General features: G+C 43.6%; 1 protein-coding gene across 1 annotated transcript in view; it reads right to left on the minus strand.

The window, feature by feature from the left end:
- kcnn3 (potassium intermediate/small conductance calcium-activated channel, subfamily N, member 3) overlaps nucleotides 1-20,252 on the minus strand; it is a 260,128-nt gene that overhangs the window by 56,339 nt on the left and 183,537 nt on the right. The window contains exon 7 of the mRNA XM_060920461.1: nucleotides 4,597-4,707. Coding sequence (XP_060776444.1) covers nucleotides 4,597-4,707 — 111 coding nt within the window. The remainder of the gene's footprint in view (nucleotides 1-4,596; nucleotides 4,708-20,252) is intronic.

The following is a 20,252-nucleotide window of genomic DNA, read 5'->3' on the forward strand; positions in this document are numbered from 1 at the left end:
TATCTGGTATGACCCCCCCTTGTGCAGCAATAACTGCAACTAAACATTTCCGGTAACTGTTGATCAGTCCTGCACACTGGCTTGGAGGAATTTTAGCCCATTCCTCTAGACAGAACAGCTTCAACTCTGGGATGTTGGTGGGTTTCCTCACATGAACTGCTCGCTTCAGGTCCTTCCACAACATTTCAATTGGATTAAGGTCAGGACTTTGACTTGGCCATTCCAAAACATTAACTTTCTTCTTCTTTAACCCTTTGGTGACTGACCCCTTGAAAATGGTTCCTCCAGGAACGATGACGTTTCAGTTGTCAAGACAACGGAAAAACTAAAATACAAAAACAGAAAGATACGTCACAATGCTCTTGTGCACAAAACAAAATGCTCTTGTATTTTAGTTTTTCCGTTGTCTTGACAACTGAAACGTCATCGTTCATGCTGCTTCCTGTATCGAAGCAGCTCCCCCAAATTTTAATTTTTTGAATGTTACCCGACAAGGGAAAGGTGGAGGGATCGCAAATATATTCAAAGTCTCTTTTCAATGTAAACAATCCTCACTTGGTGATTTTACATCCTTTGAACACTTATGTGCACTTGTTACATGCTCTCCTAACATATTATTATTAATTATTTATAGGCCTCCGAGACATTCAGCCAAAGTCTTTCTTGAAGAGTTTGGTGAACTGTTATCAGTCATTTGCTTAGAGTTTGATTGTCTTATTATATCTGGGGATTTTAACTTGCATGTAGATAATACTGATAACATTTATGCCAAAGAACTATTTGCAATTATTGATAACTTTAACCTGGTACAACATGTACAGGGACCGACCCACTCTCGTGGTCATACTCTTGACCTCGTCATCACAAAGGGTCTTACTGTTTCTTATACTGTTGTTGACCTGGCATTATCTGATCATTTCTGTGTTTTCTTTGAAGTTTCTATGTCTCCTCACATTCAGAATAGCTCAACGACTATAGGTAGGAGAGTCATAAACGACAACACGTGTTCTTTTTGAGCAAGCTCTCTTACAGAACTCAACCAAAATGTCAGACTCTGTAGATGATTTACTAGAATTTTTTAATTTAAATATGACCCAAATTATGGATGATATTGCTCCATTCAAAATAAAAAGAGTCAATGATAAGCAGAAAGCACCATGGAAGCAGTACCCGGCTGTTAAACTGCTAAAGAGAGAATGTAGAAAGACTGAAAGAAAATGGCGCAAATCTAAACTTCACATCCATTATCAAATCCATAAAGAGATGCTTTGTAATTATAATTATGAAATTCGTAAAGCAAGACAGTCTTTTTTCTCCAACATCATCAGCAGGAATATGAACAATGCCCGTGTGCTATTTTCAACAGTAGAGAACCTAACTAATGCCCCACCACAATTAGCACCTGAACTTCTATCAGTTAATAAATGCAATGAGTTTGCATCTTTTTTCAAAGGTAAAATTGATAAAATAAGGCAGAATATTTCTCATAATATATCTCAGTTGCAAAAAATTGAAAAACTGCAATCACCAATGACACAGATAGATAACTTTAACACAATGTCAGAATTTTGTTTAATTGATTATGAGACTCTTGAAAAAACTGTACAAAATCTCAGTTCTTCAACATCTGAACTGGACATTCTGCCCACCAACTTTTTTAAGTCTGTTCTTCATCTTATAATTACAGATGTGCTTCAAATTATAAATACATCCTTGGAGACTGGCGTTGTTCCTGTGTCCCTAAAAAAAGCTGTTGTAAAGCCCCTTCTTAAAAAAAATAATCTGGATCCTTCAGTGTTAAATAACTACAGGCCAATATCAAATCTACCATTCATCGGGAAAATCCTGGAAAAAATTGTCTTCAATCAATTAACTGCCTTCTTGATATCAAACAGCCGTTTTGATAATTTTCAGTCAGGATTTCGTGCCAATCATAGCACTGAAACAGCGCTGATTAAAGTTATAAATGACATACGTCTTAATACTGATGCAGGCAGAACATCGGTCCTGGTATTACTGGACCTCAGTGCAGCTTTTGATACTGTTGATCACAACATACTGCTATATCGACTTGAACACTGGGTTGGATTGACTGGTAAAGTTATCACTTGGTTAAAATCATACTTAAAAGATAGAAGCTTCTTTGTTACCCTGGGAAATTGTTCCTCAACGTCAATGCCCTTGACCTGTGGTGTCCCCCAGGGGTCGATTCTTGGACCATTACTTTTCAACCTTTATATGCTCCCACTTGGGCAAATTATCAATAAAAATTCAATTTTGTATCACTGCTATGCAGATGATACCCAAATTTATTTTGCTCTATCACCAAATGACTATGCCCCCCCTTGAATGTTTCTACCAGTGTATCGATCAAATCAATAGCTGGATGTCACAAAATTTTCTCCAGTTGAACACAGATAAAACAGAAGTAATTCTATTTGGAAAAAAAGATGAAAGACTCAGGATTACCACTATTCTTGACACAAAAGGGATTAAAACTAAAGAAATGGTTAAAAATCTTGGTGTTTTCATTGACAGCGAGCTAAACTTTGACAGTCACATGAAAGCAATCACTAAAATGGCATTTTATCACCTAAAAAACATTTCCAAACTAAGAGGACTTATGTCAAAAAATGATCTGGAAAAACTAATACATGCCTTCATCTCTAGTAGGGTTGATTACTGCAATGGCCTTTTCACAGGCTTGCCAAAAAAGACCATCAAACGACTTCAGCTGGTTCAAAATGCAGCGGCGAGGGTTCTCACACGAACAAAAAGAACAGAGCACATTACCCCAATTCTAAGGTCCCTTCACTGGCTTCCAGTAAGCTACAGAATTGACTTTAAAGTATTGCTGCTGGTGTATAAATTTCTAAATGGTACAGGGCCCAATTACCTCTCTGATATGTTGCAGCGGCCTAACCCAATCAGATCTACCAGATCGCAACAGAAAAATTTACTATTAAAACCAGTTGTTAAAACAAAGTGTGGTGAAGCAGCTTTTAGCTACTATGCAGTACATCTATGGAACCAACTGCCAGAGGACATTAAAAATGCTCCTGCTGTTGGCAGCTTCAAATCTAGGTTAAAGACCAAGCTGTTCTCAGACGCTTTCTGTTAAATAATTAATATTTTTACATTTTTTATAATCTTTACTTTCTCTGCATGTTTTAAATTTACTTTAATTTTATTCTATTTTATTCCGCTGGTTTCTTTTTCTTTTTCTCCTTTTTTTTGGCATTTTATTATTTTATTTCTACTATTGTTTAATTCTTATTATTTTCTTTTAATTATTTTAATTAATTGTTTTAGATTAAAAATAAAATTATTTTATGTAATTTTATTTCTCTATTGTTTACTGTTTTTGTTTTTGCTTCTGTAAAGCACATTGAACTGCCATTGTGTATGAAATGTGCTATATAAATAAACTTGCCTTGCCTTGCCTTGCCTGGAGGAACCATTTTCAAGGGGTCAGTCACCAAAGGGTTAACCATTCTTTAGTAGAACGACTTGTGTGCTTATGGTCGTTGTCTTGCTGCATGACCCACTTTCTCTTGAGAGTCAGTTCATGGACAGATGTCCTGACATTTTCCTTTAGAATTTGCTGGTATAATTCAGAATTCATTGTTCTATCAATGATGGCAAGCCATCCTGGCCCAGATGCAGCAAAACAGGCCCAAACCATGATACTACCACTATGTTTGACAGATGGGATAAGGTTCTTATGCTGGAATGCAGTGTTTTCCTTTCTCCAAACATAACACTTCTCATTTAAACAAAACAATTTGATTTTGGTCTCATCCATCCACAAAACATTTTTCCAATAGCCTTCTGGCTTGTCCATGTGATCTTTAGCAAACTGCAGACGGGCAGCAATGTTCTTTTTGGAGAACAGTGGCTTTCTCCTTGCAACCCTGCCATGCACACCATTGTTGTTCAGTGTTCTTCTGATGGTGGACTCATGAACATTAACATTAGCCAATGTGAGAGATGCCTTCAGTTGCTTAGAAGTTACCCTGGGGTCCTTTGTGATCTTGCTGACTATTACACGCCTTGCTCTTGGAGTGATCTTTGTTGGTCAACCACTCCTGGGAAGGATAACAATGGTCTTGAATTTCCTCCATTTGTACACAATCTGTCTGACTGTGAATTGGTGGAGTCCAAACTCTTTAGAGATGGTTTTGTAACCTTTTCCAGCCTGATGAGCATCAACAACGCTTTTTCTCCTTTGTTACACTTCCACAAACATGTGTTGTGAAGATCAGACTCACACCTAATTGTCATCCCATTGATTGAAAACATCTGACTCTAAATTCACCTTCAAATTAACTGCTAATCCTAGAGGTTCACATACTTTTGCCACTCACAGATATGTAATATTGGATCATTTTCCTCAATAAATAAATAAATGACCAACTATAATATTTTTCTCACATTTGTTTAACTGGGTTCTCTTTATCTACTTGTAGGATTTGTGTGAAAATCTGATGTTTTAGGTCGTATTTATGCAGAAATATAGAAAATTCTAAAGGGCTCACAAACTTTCAAGCACCACTGTATGTGTGTGTGTGTGTGTGTGCATGTGTGTGTGTGTACCCGTTTTGTGAGCTGTGTGTCCATCATAAAGTTGTGCACGTGCTTCTCAGCCTTGGTCAGCTCCAGCTTCCTTGCTACCACAGCAACAACCAGCGCTGTGCAGCCTGCCCCCTGGTAGAGGGAGACAGAGAGAAGTATGAATGACCAAGATAATATCAGAAGGAAGAGTTCTGATTTTCCATGACAGGAGTGAGAACTACATACATGATGAAAAATGGAAAAAAAGAAGCAAGAAGTTTTGAAGATTTTTTTCCTCATAGTGCTGTCCTGAATTGGAAGCACAATCCTATTTTAAGATGCTTTGTAAACACCAGTCTTGCTATACAGATGCATCAAATTTCACCATAGAGATTTCACATACTTATTTACCACATGCTCTCTGTAAGAACTGCATCCTTATACAAACATACTTTCCTATTTTAAGAAATCTAAAATAACTGACCAACTGGCTACTCTCATGGAAAATGTCAAGAACAACACAAACTGTTATTGTCCCCATTACCTGCAGGCATACGCATACCAAACAGGACATTTCTGCAGGACCAAGAGAAGTGAAACGGGTGACAGAGTGATAAAAGCAAAATGAGAGTGCTGTAGAGAACACATTGAAGCAGAGGAAACTGTAGGGGAAAAGAGAAAGAGATGAATTTGGGTAAGGAAGAGGACAAAATACATTGGAAAGGAAAAGCATCAGAGGGGGTGGTAATGAAGTTGGCAGCCTGCTACATAAATTTGGCTGAAAAAGTAGTTAATGAAATGTAAGAGGACACTTTGTATTCATAGCCTGGTGGTTAATGGGTGAGACAGAAACCATTCAGAAGATGGATATGGAGGCTCTCCAGGCAAAAAATCACTAAAGACATGACAAAAACAACTTTTCGGGACCACTTTGTTTGAATTCAGCATTAAATAAATCATAATGTCTCTTTTCTAAAGGCATAATTTGGTGTCAAATATTTTTTCCTGAAATGGATAACTGTTATATAATTAATCAGAAGGAATGTATCCGATGTAAACCCCCCCCCCCCACCCCCCAAAAAACAAACAAAAAACAGTACTCTTTGGTTACATCCCTAGTAACTTGTACATACAAATAAAGTGCTTTTTCAACTACAACTGTTTCAGTGCTGTGTATGGATTTTTGAGCAGTCCTCCAATAAAAATGATCAGTCCTCCCATAGCACCTTTTAATCTTTAGCCATTTTCATTGTTATAATGATCTGTGATTGTAGCGAGATTCAGGTGTGGGTGGAGCACAAAAGCACAGCAGGCGGCTGTTTGCGTCGAAGAGGGGTTTTTATTTTATAGCTTTTCAGCATAGGGCTCCAAAAAACTCTCACTCTCTCACACACGCATGCGCACATACAGGCTGTCAACGAGCCCTTGGTGCCGACCTCCCCTTCTCGCTCTCCTTTTATTGGGCGTGGTAACTGAAGGAGACACAAACACACATTAATTGACAACAGGTGTAGTGACACGACCACTCACCTTCCGTGACTCCACCCTCCATTCACAGACCGCCACTTGGCCACGCCCCCGCTGCCACATATCCCCACTGCCCAACTCAGGCTGGGGAGTTGTCTGGCCTGAAGCTGACTCCCCCCCCCCCCCATGGGAGAGGAAGTCCGCCACCACCATCTGCGTCCCCGGCCTGTGGACCACCTCAAATTTAAATGGCTGGAGTGCAAGATACCAACAGGTGATCCGCACGTTGGCATCCTTCATGCGGTGGAGCCACTGGAGGGGCGCGTGGTCCGAACAGAGGATGAAAGGGCGCCCCAGCAGGTAGTACCATCAAGTGGGTGAGGACTGCCCACTTGATGGCTTGGCACTCTTTTTTGATCGTGCTGTACCTGCCCTCTCGCATTGACAGCTTTCAGCTAGTGTACAGCATGGGACACTCCTCCCCCTCCAACTTCTGGGACAGAATGGCCCCCAGCCCTCTGTCTGACACATCTGTCTGTAAAATAAAGGGGAGAGAAAAGTCAGGGGATTGTAATAGTGGCCCCCCACACAGTGCAGCCTTTACCCTAGAGAAAGCCTATTGGCATTGCTCCGTCCACTGGACTGGATCTGGTGCTCCCTTTTTAGTGAGATCTGTTAGCAGGTCGGTGACGTCCGAATAATTAGGTATGAACCTCCGATAGTAGCCAGCCAGCCCCAGGAACTGTCTCACCCCCTTTTTGGTCTTGGGCCCCGGACAGGCTGCAATCACTGCTGTCTTATTAATTTGGGGACGCACCTGCCCATGGCCTAAGTGGAAACCCAGATATCGTACTTCCACCTGCCCAATTGCACATTTTTTTGGGTTGGCTGTGAGACCTGCCCGCCTCAGTGACATTAGGACGGCCCTAAGGTGTTCAAGGTGCTGCAACCAGTCATTACTGTAGATGATAATGTCATCCAGATACGCGGCTGCATAGGTGGCGTGGGGGCGGAGGACCCTGTCCATAAGCCGCTGGAACGTAGTGGGCACCCCAAACAGCCCAAAAAGAAGTGTGATGAATTGGTGTAAGCCAAACGGTGTGGAAAAGGCCATTTTCTCTTGGGACAGAGGAGTCAAGGGGTCTGCCAATATCCCTTTGTTAAATCCAGTGTCGAATAAAAACGAGCAGCACCTAATTGATCAAGCAACTCGTCAATGCGAGGCATTGGGTACGTATCAAATTTAGACACCACGTTGACTTTCCTATAGTCCACACAGAACCGGACCGACCCATCAGTCTTGGGGACCAGGACCACTGAGCTGCTCCAGTCACTGTGGGACTCCTCGATTATGCCCATTTCGAGCATGGCTTCAAGTTCATCCCGGACCACCTTTTTTTTGTGTTTGGGCAGGCAGTAAGGGCGGCTGCACACTACCACCCCCGGGGGCGTCTCAATGTGGTGTTCTATGAGGTGGGTGCGGCCAGGCAGGGGCGAAAACACGTCGGAAAATTCTTTCTGCAACTGGACTACCTCCATGAGCTGGGTCGGGGAGAGGTGGTCTCCACAGGGGACCGGAGCGGTGGGCGATGTCAATTTTCTTTTTTGAACCTCTGGCCCCAGCTCCGCCTTCTCCAGAATTACCGACACCAATGCCATGGGGACCTCCTCATTCCAACATTTTAACAGATTGAGGTGGTAAATCTGTAATGCCCCACCCCTGTCCGTTCGCCTCACCTCATAGTCGATGTCCACGACTCGCCATGTGACCTCGAAGGGCCCTTGCCACTTGGCGACCAATTTGGACCTCGATGTAGGCAACAATACGAGTACTTTGTCTCCCGGTGTGAACTCCCTAAGGTGCGTGCCCCTGTCGTACAGTCGGACTTTACGTTCTTGCACCTGCCGCAAATTCTCCTGGGTTAAGTGTGTGAATGTGTGGAGTTTGGCGTGCAGGTCGAGAACGTATTGAATTTCGTTCTTACTGAGTGAAGGTTCCTCCTCACAATTTTCACGTAGCACGTCCAAAATGCCACGCGGTTTATGCCTATTCAATTCAAACGGTGAAAACCTTGTGGAGGCTTGTGGGACCTCTCGTACTGCAAATAACAGGGGCTCGAGCCACTTATCCCAATTACATGCATCTTCACTTACAAACTTCCAAATTATATTTTTGAGGGTTCAATTAAACCTTTCTACTAAGCCATCAGCTTGTGGGTGATAAACGCTGGTGCGGATAGGCTTAATCCCCAGTAACCCATACAGCTCTCGCAGTGTGTGTGACATGAATGTAGTGCCTTGGTCTGTCAGGACTGCTTTCGGAATCCTGACCCGGGAGATAAAGCGGAAGAATGATTCTACTATACTGCATGCTGAGATATTGTGGAGAGGTATTGCTTCCAGGTATCGCATTGCATAGTCCACCAGAACTAAAATAAAGCGATATCCCCGTGCTGACTGATCTAATGGCCCGACGAGATCCATCCCAATTCTTTCGAAAGGGGTCTCGATTAAAGGGAGAGAGCGCAAAGGCTCTTTTGGAGTGGCCGTGGGATTTACGAATTGGCATTCGCGGCATGCCGTACACCACTGACGGACATCCCCACGAATCCCTGGCCAATAGAACCGGGCAATTATTTGGGCTAGTGTCTTATCCTGCCCCAAGTGTCCAGCCATGGGATTAAAGTGAGCCGCCTGGAATATGAATTCCCGGCGGCTCTTTGGAATTAACAGCTGTGTTATCTTTTCACCAGTTTGAGTGTCCTGCATCACTCGGTATAGCCTATCCTTAATAATAGCAAAGTAGAGGAAGGCCGGCGTCGCATTTGGCTGGAGAATTTGACCATCGATTACTCTCACTTGGTCAAATGCATGCCGCAGGGTCCCATCTGTTCTAACTGTTCTAACGGGAAATCCCCAAGGGAATCCCTGAGAGAGGGAGGAGGGGCAGGGCGCGCCTCACTCCATGTACCACCCTGATGCGGTGCTGATGTAGACAGCTCTGTGACAGCTTCTCCCGCCAATGCTACTCTGGGGCTTTCCCTAGCTGAATTATGGCAGCATCCACTCTTCACTATGTGCGTCATTAATTCCTTAAACCCCGGCCAATCAGTCCCCAAAATTAGCGAGTAGGTGAGACGAGGGTTAACCGCTGCCTTTACACTATGTTTTCCTCTCGAAATAGAACGTGGACAGACACTAAAGAGGGGGCGGTTTCTGGCGTGTTGGGGACCTCTCGTACCTGCTGTACCTGCCCTCTCGCATCGACAGCTTTCAGCTAATGTACAGCACGGGACGCTCCAGTGCACCAGTGTTACGGACATCGCTCACCTGAGGGGGAGGAGACACAGACAAGGAAGAGGGAAACAGGAGGACACCACAGGTGCGCCGGGCCGACTGGGGGGAGCCACCCCTGCCTCCGTGGTGTGGGAATGGGGCGAGGACGGGAAGCAGAGGGAGAGGGGGAGAGAGAAGAGAGTGGAGAAGAGGAGGCACGCCTTCCTGCCATTGGAACTGCCGCCATGTGGTCCTCTGCCAGCTCGATCACCTGGCCCAGCGACGCTGGGCGATGACACTGGACCCACTCCACCATTCCTTCCGGAAGTCGCGCGATGAATTGTTCCAGTGTCACCAGGTCGATCACTCCCCCGGCATAGTGGTCGTCTGCCCTCAGCCACCGCTGGCAGGCGTCCCGGAGTTGCTGCCCAAACGCGAACGGCCGGCCGACCTCCTCCAAGCGCAGTGAGTGGAAGTGCTGATGCTGTTGCTCTGGGGAGCGGCCGACATGCTGGAGGATGGCTCTCCATAGGTCCGCATACACAAGCCGGCTGTCAGCGGGGAGCTGCAGCATGGCCAGCTGCACCTCGCCCATCAGCAGGGGAAGGAGGGGTGCCGCGCGCTGGTCCACCGGCCAACACCACGCCTCTGCTGCCTGTTCGAAGAGCGTGAGGAAGGCTTCTGGGTCATCGTGCAGACTCATCTTTGTTAGGATGAGGTGGGGAGGGTCCGCTCCGGTGCCGATTGTGGGCCCCGCCGATGCGAGCAGGTGCCGGAACTCCTGGTGATCTTCCCGTTGGGCCAGCATCAAGGCTTCGACCATTGTTCTTGCTCCTTCCGGAGGGCGACCAGCGCTTGGTGCTGGTTCTGCTGGGCTATGGCGAGGGCATGGATGAGGTCCTTGAAAGGCAAGGATTCTATGGGGCTGTTCCCTTCTGCACTCGTCCCGGGTTTCAGCACCACTGTAGCGAGATTCAGGTGTGGGTGGAGCACAGAAGTACGGCAGGCGGCTGTTTGTATCGAAGAGGGTTTTTAAAATTTTTTTTATTTTTATTTTATAGCTTTTCAGCTATAGGGTTCCAAAAAACTCTCACTCTCTCACACACGCACGCACGCGCACACACACATACAGGCTGTCAACGAGCCCTCGGCACCAACCTCCCCTTCTCGCTGTCCTTTTATCAGGTGCAGTCACTGAAGGAGACACACAAACACACATTAATTGACAACAGGTGTAGTGACACGACCACTCACCTTCCCTGATTCCGCCTTCCATTCACAGACCTAATAGAAGATAACAAAAATAATCCTAGATTCCTATTTAATACTGCAGCAAAATTAACCAGGAATAAGTCCACTATAGATACATGCATACCTGCAGTATGTAGTAGCAACGATTTCATGAATTTTTTAATGACAAAATTGAGAGTATCTGACAAAAAATTCAAACTACTAATTTAAGGTCAGACAATGTAAGTGACCCTGTAGTTAACAATATAACTGTATCAGATCAGCAATTAGAATGTTTTACTCCCCTAAAAGAAACTGAATTACTTTCATTAATCTTGGCATCAAAAGCCTCAACTTGTGTACTAGATCCCTTACCTACACGTCTATTCAAACAGATAATACCTGAAGTAATTGAACCGCTTCTAAAAATAAAAAATTCTTCTCTTACAATTGGCTATGTACCCAAATCCTTTAAACTAGCAGTTATCAAACCCCTGATTAAAAAACCTGACCTTGATCCCTGTCAGCTGTCCAATTATCGGCCAATATCAAACCTCCCCTTTATCTCCAAGATCCTTGAAAAAGCTGTGGCACAGCAGTTATGCTCATATTTACATAGGAATAACATCTATGAAATGTATCAGTCAGGATTTAGACCTCATCATAGCACAGAGACAGCTTTGGTTAAAGTAGTAAATGACCTACTGTTGGCGTCTGATCAGGGCTGTGTCTCACTGCTTGTGTTGCTTGACCTTAGTGCAGCATTTGATACCACTGATCATTCCATTCTTCTGGATAGACTAGAAAATGTTGTGGGGGTTAAGGGAACGGCCCTCTCCTGGCTCAGCTCTTATTTAACTTTTCGCTATCAGTTTGTTGATATAAATTGTGATATTTCTAGACGTACTGAGGTAAAGTTTGGTGTTCCACAAGGTTCTGTCTTGGGTCCACTGCGTTTTTCTTTATATATGTTACCTCTGGGTGATATTATTCATAAACATTGTATTAGTTTCCACTGTTATGCTGATGACACACAGTTGTATGTTTCTGCAAAACCTGATGAGAGACACCAGCTTAATAGAATTGAGGAATGTGTAAAGGACATTAGACACTGGATGCTTATTAACTTCCTTCTGCTTAACTCTGACAAGACTGAAGTACTTGTATTAGGACCACATGCAGCTAGAAGTAAGTTTTCTGATTACATAGTAACTCTGGACGGCCTTTCTGTTTCTTTGCGTGCAGCAGTAAAAGACCTCGGAGTGATTATTGACCCCAATCTTTCATTCAAAACTCACATTGATAACGTTACCTAGATAGCTTTCTTTCATCTCAGAAATATTGCTAAGATAAGAAATTTAATGTCACTACATGACGCAGAAAAACTAGTTCATGCTTTCGTTACCTCCAGGTTGGATTATTGTAATGCCTTACTGTCTGGATATTCCAATAAGTGCATAAACAAGCTCCAGTTAGTTCAAAATGCAGCAGCAAGAGTCCTTACTAGAACTAGAAAATATGACCACATCACCCCTGTCTTATCCACACTGCATTGGCTCCCAATCAAATTTCGTATTGATTATAAAATACTACTATTGACCTTTAAAGCACTGGTCTCGTGCCACAGTACCTGAGTGAACTTCTGGTCCTCTATGACCCGCCACGCCTACTTGGATCAAAAGGTGCAGGCTACCTGCTCGTACCTCGTATAGTGAAGGCTACATCAGGGGGCAGAGCCTTTTCTTACAAAGTCCCACAGTTATGGAACAGCCTTCCAAGTAGTGTTTGGGAATCAGACACAGTCTCAGCGTTTAAGTCTAGGCTGAAAACATATCTGTTTAGTCAAGCCTTTTGTTAATGGTGTTTATGAGGTAAAGGTGTAGATCTGGAGGGTCCTCAGACATAGAGTGTTTTGGTAAACTGGGATGTATGGATGCTGTCAGTCCCCACTTGCTTGCTCACTCGAGTTTGTTGACGGTGTAGTGGCTGGCTGCTTTATGTCCCGGGGCTCCCTCATGCCTGTGTTACCTTCTGGCTCTCCCCTTTTAGTTATGCTGTCATAGTTGCCGGAGTCCCTGCTTGTACTCAGTGCAATATTTATACTGTTCCTACTTATTCAGGTGACATTGGGCATACAGTGGTGCTTGAAAGTTTGTGAACCCTTTAGAGTTTTCTATATTTCTGCATAAATATGACTTAAAACATCATCAGATTTTCACACAAGTCCTAAAAGTAGATAAAGAGAACCCAGTTAAACAAATGAGACAAAAATATTAGACTTGGTCGTTTATTTGTTGAGGAAAATGATCCAATGTTACATATCTGTGAGTGGCAAAAGTATGTGAACCTCTAGGATTAGCAGTTAATTTGAAGGTGAAATTAGAGTCAGGTGTTTTCAATCAATGGGATGACAATCACATGTGAGTGGGCACCCTGTTTTATTTAAAGAACAGGGATCTATCAAAGTCTGATCTTCACAACACATGTTTGTGGAAGTGTATCATGGCACAAACGAAGGAGATTTCTGAGGACCTCAGAAAAGGCGTTGTTGATGCTCATCAGGCTGGAAAAGGTTACAAAACCATCTCTAAAGAGTTTGGACTCCACCAATCCACAGTCAGACAGATTGTGTACAAATGGAGGAAATTCAAGACCATTGTTACCCTGCCCAGGAGTGGTTGACCAACAAAGATCACTCCAATAGCAAGGCGTGTAATAGTCAGCGAGGTCAAAAAGGACCCCAGGGTAACTTCTAAGCAACTGAAGGCCTCTCTCACATTAGCTAATGTTAATGTTCATGAGTCCACCATCAGGAGAACACTGAACAAGAATGGTGTGCATGGCAGGGTTGCAAGGAGAAAGCCAATGCTCTCCAAAAAGAACATTGCTGCTCGTCTGCAGTTTGCTAAAGATCACGTGGACAAGCCAGAAGGCTATTGGAAAAAATATTTTGTGGACGGATGAGACCAAAATAGAACATTTTGGTTTAAATGAGAAGCGTTATGTTTGGAGAAAGGACAACACTGCATTCCAGCATAAGAACCTTATCCCATCTGTGAAACATAGTGGTGGTAGTATCATGGTTTGGGCCTGTTTTGCTGCATCTGGGCCAGGACGGCTTGCCATCATTGATGGAACAATGAATTCTGAATTATACCAGCGAATTCTAAAGGAAAATGTCAGGACATCTGTCCATGAACTGAATCTCAAGAGAAGGTGGGTCATGCAGCAAGACAACGACCCTAAGCACACAAGTTGTTCTACCAAAGAATGGTTAAAGAAGAATAAAGTTAATGTTTTGGAATGGCCAAGTCAAAGTCCTGACCTTAAGCCAATCGAAATGTTGCAGAAGGACCTGAAGCGAGCAGTTCATGTGAGGAAACCCACCAACATCCCAGAGTTGAAGCTGTTCTGTATGGAAGAATGGACTAAAATTCCTCCAAGCCGGTGTGCAGGACTGATCAATAGTTACTGGAAGCATTTAGTTGCAGTTATTGCTGCACAAGGGGGTCACATCAGATACTGAAAGCAAAGGTTCACATACTTTTGCCACTGACAGATATGTAATATTGGATCATTTTCCTCAATAAATAAATGACCAAGTATAATATTTTTGTATCATTTGTTTAATTGGGTTCTCTTTATCTACTTTTATGACTTGTGTGAAAATCTGATGATGTTTTGGTCATATTTATGCAGAAATATAGAAAATTCTAAAGGGTTCACAAACTTTCAAGCACCACTGTATCTAACAACCTGTGTTTTCTCTCTCTTCTCTCCCACCCCCCAAAATCTGTCCCTCTGAGTTACATGTTGGTCCTGGGATCAAGATGCTGGCCTCTTCTGCTCCTCGGACCTGCCTGGTCCATCCTGGTGCCCTGTGTCTGGTTGTAGTCTCATCGCATCACTCCTGTGGAGGGCGGCCCCATGTGGACAGTTGGGGGTCGCGCCTGGAGGATGTTCTGGACTCTTGCAGTGGTGTTTTTGTGACTGGGGACTGCAGTTGACTTGCTGACTTTAGGACTGCAGTTGACTTGCTGACTTTGGGACTGCAGTTGACTTGCCACCTTTGGGACTGCGGTTGTCGTGAACGGTTTTGCACTTGGGTTTCCGTTGGTGGGGGGTTTATAGCATCAATGAAGCTGACTTTGTTAGGACTGTTAATGTTATAGTCATGTTGTCTGTTGTTGCCCAGATGGGGATGGGTTCCCTTTTGAGTCTGGTTCCTCTTGAGGTTTTTTTCCTCGTGTCGTCTGAGGGAGTTTTTCCTTGCCACCGTCGCCACAGACGTGCTCGTTGGGGATAGATTGGGGATTAAATTAGCTCATATTTTAAGTCGTTCAAACTCTGTAAAGCTGCTTTGTGACAATGTTTATTGTTAAAAGTGCTATACAAATAAACTTGACTTGACTTGACCGATGCTCGGCCACGCCCCTGCTGCCACAGTGATGTTCTATGATTCTCCTACATAAAGCATTGTTGTGTTCTTTGGCTTGGATCTTGGCCTTCATGCATTAAAAAAACATGCTTTAGCTTTGGCTCACATACTCGCTACATAACACACTCTTGGATTTCATTAAAACCAAAAAGGATTAATGTTTCTGTTATTGATCAGAAGTGTGCCAGCTCTCGAAATGACTGCACTACATCATAATCATTCACCATGTGGTGTAAAAACACTGCTCGCGTTTAGGAAGATTTATTTTTCTTTCTTTTACTGTATTCAGCATAGCTTCTCATCTCATCTCATTATCTCTAGCCGCTTTATCCTGTTCTACAGGGTCGCTGGCAAACTGGAGCCTATCCGAGCTGACTACGGGCGAAAGGCGGGGTACACCCTGGACAAGTCGCCAGGTCATCACAGGGCTGACACATAGACACAGACAACCATTCACACTCACATTCACACCTACGGTCAATTTAGAGTCACCAGTTAACCTAATCTGCATGTCTTTGGACTGTGGGGGAAACCGGAGCACCCGGAGGAAACCCACGCGGACAACATGCAAACTCCGCACAGAAAGGCCCTCGCCGGCCACGGGGCTCGATCCCGGACCTTCTTGCTGTGAGGCGACAGCGCTAACCACTACATCACCATGCCGCCCGCATAGCTTCTGTTCTTTTAGAATTTGGGGTATTTTATTCTTGTTTTCATTGACTGTAATTGATATCCAAAGCTTTAATTACTACATAATCAATACAGCATTTTATTCATGGATGAGCTGGCACTGGATGAGAGGCATGGTACACCCTGGCTAACACAGAGAGACAGACAACCACTCACACTCACATTCATGCTTATGGGCAATATACAGTGCTCAGCGTAAATGAGTACACCCCCTTTGAAAAGTAACATTTTAAACAATATCTCAATGAACACAAACAATTTCCAAAATGTTGACAAGACAAAGTTTAATATAACATCTGTTTAACTTATAACGTGAAAGTAAGGTTAATAATATAAACTTAGATTACACATTTTTTCAGTTTTACTCAAATTAGGGTGTGCAAAAATGAGTACACCCCACAACAAAAACTACTACATCTAGTACTTTGTATGGCCTCCATAATTTTTAAAGACAGCACCAAGTCTCCTAGGCATGGAATGAACAAGTTGGTGACATTTTGCAACATCAATCTTTTTCCATTCTTCAACAATGACCTCTTTTAGTGACTGGATGCTGGATGGAGAGTGATGCTCAACTTGTCTCTTCAGAATTCCCCATAGGTGTTCGATTGGGTTCAGATCAGGAGACATACTTGGCCACTGAATCACTTTCACCCTGTTCTTCTTCAGAAATCCAACAGTGGCCTTAGATGTGTGTTTAGTCATGTTGGAAAAGTGCACAACGACCAAGGGCACCAAGAAGATGGTAGCATCTTCTCTTTCGGTATAGAGCAATACATTTGTGAATTCATGAAGCCATCAATGAAATGCAGCTCCCCGACACCAGCAGCACTCATGCAGCCCCACATAAGGACATTGCCACTACCATGTTTCACTGTAGGCACCATGCATTTTTCTTTGTATTCCTCACCTTTGTGACGCCATACAGTTTTGAAGCCATCAGTTCCAAAAACATTTATCTTGGTCTCATCACTCCAGAGTATAGAGTCCCAGTAGTCTTCATCTTTGTCAGCATGGGCCCTGGCAAACTCTAGGCGGGCTTTTTTGTGCCTGGGCTTTAGGTGAGGCTTATTTCATGGACGGCATCCATGCATGCCATTCCTCTACAGTGTACGCCTTATTGTGTCACGGGAAATAGTCACCCCAGTTTGGCTTTCTACTTCTTTAGATAACTGCAGTGAACTTGCATGCCGTTTTTCTTCAATCCTTCTCATCAGAAGACGCTCCTGTCGAGGTGTTAACTTCCGTGGATGACCTGGATGTCTCTGTGAGATGGTTGCAGTTCCATCTTTCTTAAATTTTTGTACTACAGTATTCTGACTGATAAGTAAAGCTTTGCTGATCTTCTTGTAGCCTTCAGCTTTGTGGTGTAAAGAAATTATTTTCTTTGGGGAATTCTGAAGAGACAAGTTGAACATCACTCTCCATCCAGCATCCAGTCACTAAAAGAGGTCATTGTTGAAGAATGGAAAAAGACTGATGTTGCAAAATATCACCAACTTGTTCAATCCATGCCTAGAAGACTTGGTGCTGTCATTAAAAATCATGGAGGCCATACAAAGTACTAGATGTAGTAGTTTTTGTTGTGGGGTGTACTCATTTTTGCACACCCTAATTTGAGTAAAACTGAAAAAAATGTGTAATCTAAGTTATATTATTAACCTTACTTTCACGTTATAAGTTAAACAGATTTTATATTAAACTTTGTCTTGTCAACATTTTGGAAATTGTTTGTGTTCATTGAGATATTGTTTAAAATGTTACTTTTCAAAGGGGGTGTACTCATTTACACTGAGCACTGTAGACCACTTGGGCATGATGTCACACATCACGTGATAATTTCTCCTGGGGGACAACCTGACACTGTCTTTCCTGTAAGCAAGGCTTAATCTGTTTCAAAAATGGCTCATTTTTGTACTGTTTTTGGTTGTTCCAATTGTTCAAATAGAGAAAAAGATAAAAGGTATCACCATCTCCCTGGAACTTCTGATTGTGGCTTAGGAACTTGACTTGGGCATTTCTTTAGAAAGGAAATATCTCTGATCTGGGAGTAGGAGACTTTTTTCACAGCAGTAGGAAGAACCCAGTATACCTTTTTATCTGTAATGGTCAGTGAATCCCTTTGTTTCACTCCAGCTTCAAAAGCCCACAACAATGATGCTATGTGACAGCAGCTCTGTCCAAGGCCTGCCATACAGTTGCAGTGTGCGGCCGCCACCTTGCCATTTTTTTTTCACTGACAATCCACAGAGTTAAATTTTTTTCTGTCATTGTTTGTGAGTGTTTAACCTAGAATAGAATATAGGTTGTATTCAGTCATGTGACTTTTGCTTGCGAGTTTACTTCCGGTGAATGAAGTGGTGGCCAGACAAACCAATTTGGCCGCCAGCATGTAAAGAGCTCGTGAAACCATCTCTGACTATTTTTGCAGTTTAGAGGCCAATGCATGGTCAAGATAGCTTCAGACAGTTGCTCTTTGTGATGGGATAGATCCTTACATGCTAGTAAAAAAGGATTTTTCTGATGATTTGAAAAATTTCAAACTCCTTGGTGCTGCAGACATTGTTCTACATGAACAAATAGATGAAAACCTAGAAGAGCATGGAGACGTACAACTTTTTGTATGTGGCTGGGTTAAAGATCTGGGGAACAGGACACTACAAGATAAATCCTGTATCGTTTTTACGTGGGTAAGTAGCATTTTGGGGCTTTTTGTTCACATATATGCGGTGGTTGATAGGATGCTACAAGTTTTAGTATCAGGTGTAAATAAAGCACAGCTGCTTGATACTCAATCCTTCCTGCTCTTCTCTTCCAGCAAATGATAAATTTTTAAAAAATTAAAACAGAGAAAATGCAGTGAGAAGGTACAGTCCAATATCTATGTAGGTAATGCTGGGCCACAAATCTACAGCATCACTCCAATTGTTTTGAGGATTTTTTTATGGATCGTAACCACTAATAAACTTTAATTTCCACGTATATCTATAATTTGCTTCTTTCTGACTAAGGTTATCCAAGTAATATGGTAATAGAGCTTTTTTAGCTGTAGCTTTCTTCGAACTACAGACGTCTGACATCTTCAGTATTGCTTGTCTTCAATATGTAAACAAAGTTCACTTGTCCCCCAGGACAAGGTTAGCAACGATTGCCAATGTAAGTGTGATATCAGTGCAAGGAGTCTATAAAGTTGCCAGTTAACCTAGTCTGCATGTCTTTGGACTGTGGGAGGAAATTGGAGAACCGAGAAAATTATGTGTTCTCCACACAGAAAGGCTCCAGTTGACTGGCAGGTTCGAACCCAGAACCTGCTTGCTGCGAGGCGACAGTGCTAATCACTGCACCACCATTTCAATTCAATTCAGTATTATTTGTATAGCACTTTTTACAATGGATGTTGTCACAATTCAGCTTGACAGAAATATCTCAATTGTTCTAATACATTACTGTTTTTAGAACATGTATGACAGATGTGCCACATAATCTAAATTAAATAATAAATAGCTTTTAGAAAGTGTTATGTAGCAAAGACTAACCTAGAACCTATAATAATAATAATAATAATTATTATTATTATCTCATCTCGGGCGGCACGGTGGTGTAGTGGTTAGCGCTGTCGCCTCACAGCAAGAAGGTCCGGGTTCGAGCCCCGTGGACGGCGAGGGCCTTTCTGTGCGGAGTTTGCATGTTCTCCCCGTGTCCGCGTGGGTTTCCTCTGGGTGCGCCGGTTTCCCCCACAGTCCAAAGACATGCAGGTTAGGTTAACTGGTGACTCTAAATTGACTGTAGGTGTGAATGTGAGTGTGAATGGTTGTCTGTGTCTATGTGTCAGCCCTGTGATGACCTGGCGACTTGTCCAGGGTGTACCCCTCCTTTCGCCCGTAGTCAGCTGGGATAGGCTCCAGCTCGCCTGCGACCCTGTAGAAGGATAAAGCGGCTAGAGGATTATATAAAGCGGCTAGAGGTTAAAGCGGCTAGAGGACAACCATTCACACTCACATTCACACCTACGGTCAATTTAGAGTCACCAGTTAACCTAACCTGCATGTCTTTGGACTGTGGGGGAAACCAGAGCACCCGGAGGAAACCCACGCGGACACGGGGAGAACATGCAAACTCCGCACAGAAAGGCCCTCGCCGTACACGGGGCTCGAACCCGGACCTTCTTGCTGTGAGGCGACAGCGCTAACCACTACACCACCGTGCCACCCTATTATCTCATCTCATTATCTCTAGCCGCTTTATTCTTCTACAGGGTCGCAGGCAAGCTGGAGCCTATCCCAGCTGACTACGGGCGAAAGGCAGGGTACACCCTGGACAAGTCGCCAGGTCATCACAGGGCTGATACATAGACACAGACAACCATTCACACTCACATTCACACCTACGGTCAATTTAGAGTCACCAGTTAACCTAACCTGCATGTCTTTGGACTGTGGGGGAAACCGGAGCACCCGGAGGAAACCCATGCGAACACGGGGAGAACATGCAAACTCCACACAGAAAGGCCCTCGCCGGCCACGGGGCTCGAACCCGGACCTTCTTGCTGTGAGGCAACAGCGCTAACCACTACACCACCGTGCCGCCCTATTATTAT

The sequence above is a fragment of the Neoarius graeffei genome, chromosome 5 (genome assembly GCF_027579695.1).
Source record: "Neoarius graeffei isolate fNeoGra1 chromosome 5, fNeoGra1.pri, whole genome shotgun sequence".
NCBI lineage: Eukaryota > Metazoa > Chordata > Actinopteri > Siluriformes > Ariidae > Neoarius > Neoarius graeffei.